The sequence below is a fragment of the Nuphar pumila genome, chromosome 7 (assembly GCF_984573655.1).
Source record: "Nuphar pumila chromosome 7, dmNupPumi1.hap1.1, whole genome shotgun sequence".
Taxonomy (NCBI): Eukaryota; Viridiplantae; Streptophyta; class Magnoliopsida; order Nymphaeales; family Nymphaeaceae; genus Nuphar; species Nuphar pumila.
The window spans coordinates 17,252,331-17,263,880 of record NC_143255.1 but is presented as its reverse complement, the minus strand read 5'-3'; the positions used below and the strand labels follow the sequence as shown (position 1 = coordinate 17,263,880).

Genomic DNA, 11,550 nt, shown 5'->3' with positions numbered 1-11,550 from the left:
TCACCCTATCTTCACAAGCTACCCTGCTCTCCTTGTAAAGCGGGGGGGGGGGGTCGATACCTCATCACCCTAAGTTTTTTTGCTTTAATAAAATTAAGTTTTTCCTCTCCTATAAAAAATACATGTTGAGGGTTAACCTTTTCTGCTGAGAAAACTGACCTTCCTCTCTTGTTTAACCATACAGAGTCCTTCTCAATGAATGTAAATGGTTTAATTAATTTATGAAGATAAATTTGTTTTATTTTTCACTAAAAAATCAGTTTCCATTTTGCTTGTCTTTCAATTAGCCCTACATCTAGCAATGTTACAAATCTGGAGATAACTTACATTTTTTGTTTTCTGCTGAAAATTTTGCAGAAAAATAGTCAAATATAAAACATTAGAAAATATTAAAATATGTAACAAAGAAAGGAAAATAAATAAAAGTTTAAAAAGTGTTTTTTATCACTTTAATATCACAGCATTTTCAGAAAAAGGTGTACTTAGAAAAAATTGCCACTTTTTCAGGATTATATTGGCTTCTGAAAGTTTAAGGTTGATATTTGTTGCTAGACATCTAGTTAACTCATGACTAACCCACTGAACTTAGGATTATCTGATAGCGCTCTTCATCGCAATTAAATAATGGAAAGATACGTTCACCTTGAAACTTGCAATTTTTAATTACTAAAAGTATACATGAATACTATTGGAACGATACAAGTAATGAAACTTCAGAAAATTCTGCTATTTTTGGTAATTGTTTTTTTTTCAAGGGGGGTACTTTTAGTCATTGTTATAAAATTAGATTTTCTTTTCAATACGATCCAAAAAAATTCCAGCTCATCTTATATGAATTTTTGTAGTTAACCATCTTCCTTGACTATGGTTGTGACTGAAACGTGGAAAAGCTAGATGCTGCATGATGATATGTTCTTATGCTTACTTTGCATGGGTGGCATACCCATATTCCAATAAGAAATCAAACTTAATGTAAAGTGGCATTTTATTTTATTTTATTTTTGAAAGGCAAGTTGGGGTTAGGCAGACCCCTACCGGTTATACAACTATACCATTGGGATTTGAACTTGCAACGTCACAACACAAGGTGAGGTGCACTAGTTGCTACTACTAGACAAGTGGCGCCCCCATTGGTAAAGTGACATTTATTAATAAAGAGCATTTTATAATGGCGATAAATAACGGCCACCAAATTTTGGCCTTAGTTGAGTAATAATAGCGACATTTATAGGTCACCGTTAATGTATGACCCAAATTTTGGCCTCAGCTTATATATTTTTAAAATCAATTTATATATATAATCAATTTCATACTATCTACAATAAAAAAAGATTGAATACAGGTCAAACAAAAAAAAAAAATTTATAAATAGACACGTGTCCTTAAAACATAACATGACATAAAAAACTATGACATGTTCATTCAATAAATATGCATCTGATAGTCTTATTTACGAGAAATTAAGAGAGATCTAGGATGGAGGTTCTGTTTGAGACAATTTATGAAAGTTTGCATTTGCTCTCTAAACTTTATATTTTCTTCTCTTTCTCGCTCTCGGTATTTTTATATCGCTCTCAGCCTTCTTTTTCTTGCTTTAGTTGTTTTCTTAATTGTTTGAGCTCCGATTTTGTCGCCTAACTGAGAAAATAGCTCTAAAACATGGGTTGTGCCTTTAGATAGAATGACAAATGCATTCATCCCTCTCACACTGGAGATTTTGGCAAAGATGTCTCATTGCGACATCGACGGGCCTCCTTGTGAAGAACATGTTTCATCACTTTCAATCTCCATAAAGTATAGCTTGTTCGGCACGATATTAATATTTAATTATCAGTAACTAATGATAATGTACAAAATAGAATGAATGAATGTTGATTTTGCTTTGCTGCTACAAAGTGCAAGTTACTTACAAAAGTGTCTTTTGCTTCGCTGTAGATGAATGTTATGTGATCTAAATGCGTGTGCATCTCTTTGTAGTACGCACTCATCGTCAGTTTTTGTCCATCTATTTCAGTATGCAAATAACAAATTTAAAATTTATTAAAACAAACATATTTAACACAATACTACTATATGAAAAAATAAAGTTAGAGAATAAGAAACTTACATTGGTATGAAAGCTATGGATGTATGAAGATGATCCATTGTTATGTTAAACCGTCTGTTTTACTCTATTCGCAGGATTTTTTTCCAATGTTTACTATTAACCAAAAGAAGACCAATTAGTTCACAAAAATCTAAAAAATTGAACATTTATTTACTTATGAATATATATCTAATATTTACCATCCAATAGTCTTCGATGAAAAAAATGTAAATCCCTTTCCACACTTCAGAGTCGACTCCCTTAGGAGGATGTTTTGTTGCTTTGTCCTGGTTTTCAAACCTCTTGTGAAAACATTCTTGCACCCTTTAGTATGATAGCTGAAGTTATTTATCCACGATAGCATGATGTTCAACTCTATCTTTGTCTAAATCAAACTTTGCATGCACCAAATTATCATAATATAGTTAGTAACACTTTTTTTATAGATTAATATGTTTATCAAAACATAGTTAAACAATATACTTACATAAATTATCTCATGCAATACCATCTTCTCATTCACAACACCATCTTTTATTCACAACTTGTGAGTCATGTTGGCCTGATCCCTGATGATACACGAAAGCCTCCTAGAGAATATAGAGTCACCCTTGCTCACGACTCATTGCGTTCGAGGCTTGATACTTATTGAAGTCTTTCGTTGCTTGATTTACTTCTAGTGGGCTACACATTTGTTATTCTTACATTTGCACTAAGAAGACTGCACAATTACTAATTTGTTGTAAGAAACAAATATATATTAATAGGAATGTCAGTAATAAATTTTTAATTATACAAAAAACTACTGTATTAATATTTACCTGAGGACATCGTGGATGACTATGAAGCTGCAGTGGCCTGTGTTGTTTGTGAGGCATCTCTTCCTCCTTTGAAGTATCACCCATATGTGATATAAAGTGGATCTCGTATACATGTTCACCTTAGTTGGTGAGTGGTGAACCATTCTACGGGGAGAAAGAATGTGCATGTCCCGATCGTTAACGACCATATATCAACATCTGTTAATTTCATACAAATAATATTAGATCAGACTACACTATCCAAAATTGACTCATACAAGAATATTCACTATCATACATATATATTACAAAGGACCAATATATATTTTTTAACTCATTTTTAGTAGGGACAAATAATACAAATGCAAAAGACAAAACAATAACACATGCACTTACAATACATTTTTTTTGTGACCCTAGATGCTTTATCAATGCTTCAATAGGTAGATGTACAACTGTATTTATATCAAATTCTGAATTTAGCCACGAGTCCACCAATCAATTAGGACTTTCTGACAACACATGGTCTTCCTTCTCTGCTTGTGATGCAGACATGCTGTAGTGATCGATATACATTTAGGTTGTCAAGGTTCTATTCTTACATACATTTTATTTTTACTCAAATTCTTTCTAAATTGTAATTCTTCATGTGGCTCTTAACAACCATCTATTAAAGGAAAAAAATTTAATGTGTGCTATATTTTTAAATAGGATCCCTAAAAATTGTGGTTTTTCATGTCTATAGTTGTTTAATTGTTTGCACATTATGATAATTTTAATTCTACGGTTTTTTCTCAAAATAAATTTGGTTGTTACCATCATTAAGTTGTCTAACAGAACACCTGCCATTATCTTTAACATGATTTATTTTTTTCTTTTGTCTTTTGGTATTAGAGCACTAGAGTTTCTATGCTCTAATAGCTCCTTTGGGAACTCATAGTTGGCCTTGCAGTAACAAGTTCCTCATCAGTGTGAGCCCCTCATCGAAGATTTGTCAACACATTATGTCTTCTTGCACACTTTGCTGTCAGGTTATCCCTTTCACAAGTTCCTTCCTCCCAATAACAACTTTTTTATTGAAATGTCTGACCATCCTCAAAACTTCAAGCACCCCAAACCCTTGGGTGTGTCTCTTAACCACTCAAATAACGACCAATGTCACTCCCATGCACTTCGACTTCCATATTGTGGTGCATTCTCCTTGCTTCACCCTGCTACCATCACAACACATTGCATCCCATACCATGATGCACCTCAAGCCACTTCGACAATAGTCCACCACTATCTCATGGCCCACAGCCGCCCCCAACCCCTAAATCTAAAGGATTTTCATTCAGTAAAATCATTGTTTACTCCTTACTTCAACGCATTTTATGAAAAAAAAAATGAGTTGATGGGGGTACCCTATCCCCAAAGGAGTCATTGTCTACTTACCCTCCACATTGTCACATCTTTTGCCAATTTCTCTTATACACTACTTTGATTTTTCTCATACTTAGCATCCTCAAACTCTCAATCCAGCTGAAACGCTAAAGCCTTCATCCCATCTTTTGCCCTGTCACATAGGGCAATACCATCTTACTTGGTCACCCCATCCGCCCATGGCTTAAGTTGTCCCTATAATTTTTTGTGACAACCCATGAAATAGCGAGGGAAAGAAGACAAGCAGGGACTTTGTTATGTTCTCGAACTCCATCACTTGGCCCTCCACTACCCAGGACGCTCTAAGACTACCTCAACCAACAATTCGAAGGAAGCATGGCCGACCACTCCCACCTGAGATCCCCCAAGCATCACCTGAGTGCAACAAATGAAGTGTCACTGTTTGCTCTGCCCAACCACAGAACTCCAACAAAGGCTCCCCTCAGCCTTGGGCACTTTATCACATCCCAACAAGTGAAAGTTCCTAACACAAGAGCTGACCGCTTTGTGGCTCCCTACACTGGCACTGCAACATCTCACCTCAATAGCATTTCCATAGCCCAACATGTGATGTCAAGTCTTTTAGAAAAACTTTTCTTTTAAAAAAAATGTATCATTTAGAACAACCAAAAATATGTATTTTTTCTTTCATACTCACTTCTTCTACTATTTTCTCACTTTCAAACATGCCCTTATTCATTTTTAATTGAAAATAAAAAAGTCATAGGAGGGTATACGAGAAAACATGACACAAATCAAAACAACTCAATTTGCGAAGAAACCATTAAGTTACACTACTCCTACATGGTTTACGCTACTAAAGCAAAAGCAATGAAAAATCATGAAAAGTATTACATAAATTCAAGAAAAACCAATAATAACTCAATTCATTCAGTAACTCTCCTTGAGAAGCACTTACAATGAGTAATTACAGAAAAAGAAGAGAAACCCTAGATCTATTTTAGACCCAAGATGAATCCCTTACATGATAAACATATCTAAGTCCAAATAAATGAACTCAAATCATACTAAACTAAACTACTTCCAAATGGATCTCTTATTGATCCAGATTGTAGCTATTTTGCTCCTGCATCATTCTTCTGGAGTTGGAGCAGACTTGTCCTCAAGTATTGATCTCTCTTTGGCATTCTCTAATTTTGTTCTACATGTAAGAAATGACAAACTATTGCAACTTTTGAAGAATACATATTCAAGAACCCTGATGAGATCAGATCAAAAGAATACCCATGCAAGTGATAAAATGATGATTCAATAAGCTTGTGGTTAGTGCAACAAAGAAACAAACAGATATTGAAAACGAGACATGAAACAAAGTATGATGATCCACTTAGATATTGAAAATGGAATCAGAGTGATGATCTCTTACTTTGATGCAAATCAAAATAACTAAATTCATAAGTTACGCTGCTCTCACAGTTATTACACTACAAAAGCATAAGCAATGAAAAATCATGAGAAGTAATGCATAAATTTAAGAAAAATAATAACTCAATTCATCCAATTTATCAACTCCAAGCCGTATAACGGGTAATTATAGAAAAACAAGAGAAACCCTATATCAATTTTGGATCCAAGATGGATCTATTACATGATAAACATATAAAAGTCCAAATAAAGTATATGAGAAATGGACTCTTATGCAACATTTTTTCTCATGTTGAATTGGAAATGAGAAAACAGAACAATAACGTGCCCTAAAAATCTCAATTATGGGACATCTGGGGATGTCAATGAATCAAATTATATCCAATATCTGACTGAACTCTATTCCATTTAGGTGTATTTGGTAAGCCAAAACCACATCCGATTGTAATATGACGCGATTGGTAGAAACTGACAAATACTCACATTTGATGGATATCAGAATTTGTTTACATGTAAAAAAGAGGACCTGGTATGAGCTTTTCACCATTTGAATTCAAATCGGAATTCGAATCTGTTTAGCCAACATCCAATCAGTCGGATATGGTATTTGGCTAAACCTGATCCAAATTCGCACAGTTTACATGAACATTTGGGGCTGTCAGCAATTCAGGTACCTGACCTGTCGGGGTATAACCAAACACGCCCATATAACAAATAACTGATTTCGGGTTTCAGTTTGGGTTTTGTTGGTCAAGAAAAGAGAACCCCAAATCTAGATACATATATTTTCAGAAATTTACTTTTATTGAAAATACATATGAAAAATTCGGGTCTGGGTGCTTGAAAAAAACCCAAGTCGGGTCAAGTACCAGAAAAAAAAAAACCATAACTCAAACCCAGAATGCATATTGCCTGGGTTGGATTCCCATATGCAATTTCATGCCCATACCCAAGAATTCAGGTTTAAGGGTGGCCATCGGGCTGGGTGCCTGTCTGGTTTCGGGTACCCGGCCTGAATCGGGTTGGGATTTGGCTGCAGTTTGCAGCCCAGGCCTGAATAAAGCCGGTCCGATTAGATAATTGGGCCCTAATAAGACCAGACCCATGTGCAAAGTGCGTAGGGCCAGACAAGCCCCACCCATTAACTGGGTCGGTCTTAAAGGGCCCGATTGCAAGGCTGGGCTCGGGCATCAATACGGGTCAGGCTTGTCGCCCCGGCCCGGCCCGATGTCCACCCCTATCCAGGTTCGGTTCGGGTATCCAGTAGAAACCCGACCCATTGACAGCCCTATCCAAGAACGGGCTCTCACACCCAAGGTATATGAGGGCCGAACCCACGTAACCGCAGCCCACAACGTTGGTGCGGGAGTTTCTCTTCGTCTATGACTATCGTTTCCCCAAACATAAAAAGGGGGAAAGCGTTGCGAGCGAAGGAAAACACCATCTCTCTCTCTTCTCTCTCTCCCTCTCTCATCTCTCTTCTCCATTTTCTAGGGTTTCGGCGATGAGGTAGAGAGAGAGAGAGAGACTCCACGAGGGACGAGTCAAGCACGGGCGCAATGGACCCTCTCCTCCTCCAGAGATCCTCCTCCCCTCCCCCGACCCCCGCTGCCAGGTACCCCCTAAAAGATCTCCCTGTTTTTTCTTAATTTTTTCTTTTGGCCTCGTAGTCTCTGCAATCAGTGAGCTTTTGTTGATTCCGAGAGCATAATGCATCAGGAATTCGTCGGTTTTTCGCTTTCGGAGCTGCGCCCCGTCTCTTTTCCTTGCAATCGAGGGTTGTTTGTAGGGTTTTTTGGGGAATTGGTTTTTTTGGGTTTCGTTTCCGATCTTTTGGGTTCCTTGGAGGTGTTTTGGATGAGGTTTTGCAGGCTTGGGACGTTTGGGCTCTGCTTGAAGCGACTGAACTGATCGTTTCGTGAGTCGAGGATTTTAGGGATTTTCGAGTAATTTGGCATGTAAATTTTGTTCGTTGCTTTATAATTAGGACTGGTTTGTTAGCGAGTTTGCGTTGGGGCGAGTTAGGCATGGATCTTTGAATGACAACGCGGTATTTATCATCAGACAGACAGGCGTGAGTTTGGTCTGAGATTTTGGTGCTAGGGCTAAGTTTCTCTTAGTTACTTGGGCCAATTGCTTTCTAGGGTTGTGTTACGGAAACTGTGGAATCTTTATCCCCTTCTCAAAGCCATGTTTTTGAAGCTTAATATGTCAAGGCGGGAATTTTAGTGCATGATTCTTAAATTTCTCCCGAGAAAGATTTAACCCGTGAAACAGATCTTGAGGGCGGACGGTGAAGATCAGTTTCCGTGGGAATCATTTCTCATGCGATTTTTTTTTAACTTTTTTCCCTTGGAAAGAATTATGGGATTTGAAAAAGTTTGTGCTGAAGTTTTTCACAGGCTCTTCAAGCATGACCTTAAATTATTGGTGTTAGCCGACCTACACTGTTGGGGGGCAAAGGTATTTGGTTTACAAACCATTCAGGTTCTGGAGGAGTGCTACATTGGCAGCTGCACAACCATCCATGTTGTGTGGAGCCTTAGCCATGAACCATGTCTGCAGCTGGTGGCAATATGCAAGGGGTTTATGGGCTGCCATCTTGCAAAATTTCTCTGCCTCTCTCAATGTGATTTAAATTGGAAGGGCTGGATGTTTGCATGCACATTCCGGTAATCGTTCTGTTGTACATTGATGCACTTGATTGCTAGAACATGTGCATCTTCATGGACCATGCCAAAATAGGGAATGATCTCTGCTGCATTGAATTTTGCCAAATTTTGGTCCTCTATGCTTTCTTCTTATGTTTCTTACATACCCATTTATGACTCCACTGATAAGCATGCTTTCATCACTAGCATAATGACAAAATCTTAAAACAGCAATTTCTCGGTTGTAAATTTATTGTGAGATTTTCAACTTTCTGAATATTTCTCGAGTTTTTTCGGCAAAATCTAAAAAAAAATAAAAAATCAAATAATTTCTTAAAAAATCTATTTTGTTTAAAAATCAAATAAAAACAAACTAATTACACAATTATTTTTACATGAAAAAATATAAAATGTATTTTCAATTCCATTAACCATATCTAGAAAATATCAAATATCAAATAATAACCATCACATCAAATATTTAAGAAGTATCAACTAAACCATTAAACATCAAATATGTAACAAGTATCAACTAAACCAATAAATATCATATATGTGAGTATCAACTAAACTAGAAAACATCAAATATGTAAGAAGTATGAACTAAACCATCAAACATCAAATATGTAAGAAGGATCAACCAAACCATCAAACTTCAAGTTCATAAGAAAGAAAATATTATAAAGTTTAAAGTTTATACAAAGAGACCATTCACTTGCTAAGAAATCAAAAGTGTCTTCATCAATTCCTTGACCTTGAATGTTTTCATCCTCCTCATCTTTTATTTCCTCTTCTTCATTCATTTCTTCAATTGAGCCATATAAAAGTGCTTCAATGTCTTCATACATAATAGAGTGAGAATCTTTTGCTTCTTTTCCATATGCATGTTCATGCACATGTACACTAAATCAGTAAGAGTTGTTGGCTCAAGATGATTCCTCTTTTTGGTATGTGCTGCTTCAAATGCACTCTAATTCTTTCGCACGTAGATGCACTGCATAGTTGACTAAGTATTTTAATATTTGCTTCACTCATTTCCCACCATATCCCTAATAAAAACAAAAGCAAGTAATGAGAAATTGAGAATATATTTTAAAGTAAAAAAATGTACAAAATGCAAATCAAAATTGAAACTTATGTGGATGTGCAATACAAAGAAGAGATATTGTAATCTCATCGAAGATCTTTAGATCTTTTGAATTATAACAAGTCAATTACAAATCTGGATCATTCATTTCTTCTTCTTTCTCAACCATATTTTTCATCAGTGCTTTCAATCCTTCCATGATTTAACTATTTATCTTTACAAGACCATTATAAAAAAGTTGTAGATTTAAATATCTAACAACAACATGTAAGTCACTTTTCAAGTTGATTTCCCATCTACATTCAATGATGTCTCATAAGGTAGATTTTTATCTACTCGACCTTTATAAAAACTTTTGATTGCTTTAGCATGATTTATGCCTTCATACAAGTAACCTATGTTTGAACCATCCCCATCTACCATTTTCAAATGTTTTACAAGTGGTTCTACTGTTGCTAATATTTTTCTTCCATTTTCCCAAAACTGTTCTCCTTGTATGATATCAATCACCTATTTTCCTTATCCTTAACATTTTCTAAAATTCTCCATTCTGAAGAAGCAATAAAAAACCTTAACTTATCTTTCATTTTCAATATATATTGTAAGCATAAAAAATAGTAGCAAAACAAGTATCCCCATGCCGATATCTCTCTCTTTCCTTTGTATAATTTCTCATAAGCTGCAAAATTGATTATGATCTGTACATAAAATTTGCAATCCTTTTTGCATCCAATAATGTTCAAGAAAGTAGGCAATCTATCACAATCTTCAAGCGTTAGATCAACACAACGTACAACACAAGATGATCTAAAAATATGAGAGTATCTTACCTCAATCACAACCCTTGCTTTCACTCAATTTGACTCATTATCTGTCACAAACTGAACCATTTTGTCTGATCCAATTTCTTTAATAGTAGATGATATATACTCCTTAATATATTCAACAATTTTTGGCCTTTTAACCTGAGTTACTAGAAGCTTCTTAGGTAGGTGGGAAGCACACTTCCCGTAAACTCGCTTCAGAAGCGCGATACTTCTCGCTTTCGAAACTTCATGGGAATCTCGATTCCTCCACTCTTCTGTGCTTCCCACACACATGGTATATGTTTCCTATATGCTTTTTTCACGTTTCTTTTCATGTTTTCCATGTATTTTCACTCATGCTTTCACTCACTTATCATGTACTTTCTCTGAATTGGTAACCATCATTGTTAGATTTTAACAAAAATTTAACTTTTTTACTGAAAAATCATAAAATACAAAAATAATCAATTTTATTTTAGGTTTTATTTGCTTCATGTTCGATTCCTATTAAGTTACCATATTGCTTCGTTTTTATTTATATTTCACTTTCAAATTGATAGTTCGCTTCTTGCTTCCTATAAATTTCAAAATGCCTTGCTTCTCGCTTTCACTTCCCGTATCGTTTCCTGCTTTCGCTTCCTAGTTTGTCAACCTTGCTTTTGACACATTTAGATTCCAAAAAGATTGTGCATTTATGGCATGAGGCCAAAATATTTATGTGTGGGCAATTTTTCTTGTCAGTCCTGATATAGACCAAGATTTTTTCACCTTATCAACAAATTTTATAAATTGATCTCTTGGGTTTTGAAACCATTTTCTTCTAATTGTTTCACTATTATGAGAGGTATAACCAAGTCCACAATTTGCATTGACATTAAATATCTCCTTAAATGCAACATCTCTATCTAACGTAAAATACATTGTTCATTACTACATTTCACAACACACATATCTCCATGTTTTTTGTCTTTTATCAAAGCATTTAGGTATGTTCTTAATCAAATGAACTGGAACATGACATATGTACCATACCTAGAAATGGAGTAGCAGAAGTGCCTATATATGTAAAACCTGAGCCACTTACACTAAGAGACAAATAACATGAGATTTGATTTCTTTATGAATTGAAGCTAATGCTAGGTGTTTCACATCTGACTTTACAAGCTCACATGCAACATCTTTATTTGGTATGCTCGTAAGATGATACTTAAATCGTGTTATTACACCATAAAATTGTGTTATAATAGTGGCAACGTGTAGCATGGATCCATAATACATGTTTAGGTCTCCCAATCCTTTTCCCTACATAAAA

The 11,550-nt window shown here is 35.5% G+C and overlaps 1 protein-coding gene across 1 annotated transcript in view; it reads left to right on the top strand.

Moving 5' to 3' along the window:
- Positions 1-7,102: 7,102 nt before the first annotated feature.
- The window catches only part of LOC149831318 (uncharacterized), a 41,944-nt gene continuing 37,496 nt past the window's right edge, over positions 7,103-11,550 (top strand). Inside the window, exon 1 of the mRNA XM_090013815.1 lies at positions 7,103-7,309. Coding sequence (XP_089869941.1) covers positions 7,254-7,309 — 56 coding nt within the window. The 5' untranslated portion in view covers positions 7,103-7,253. The remainder of the gene's footprint in view (positions 7,310-11,550) is intronic.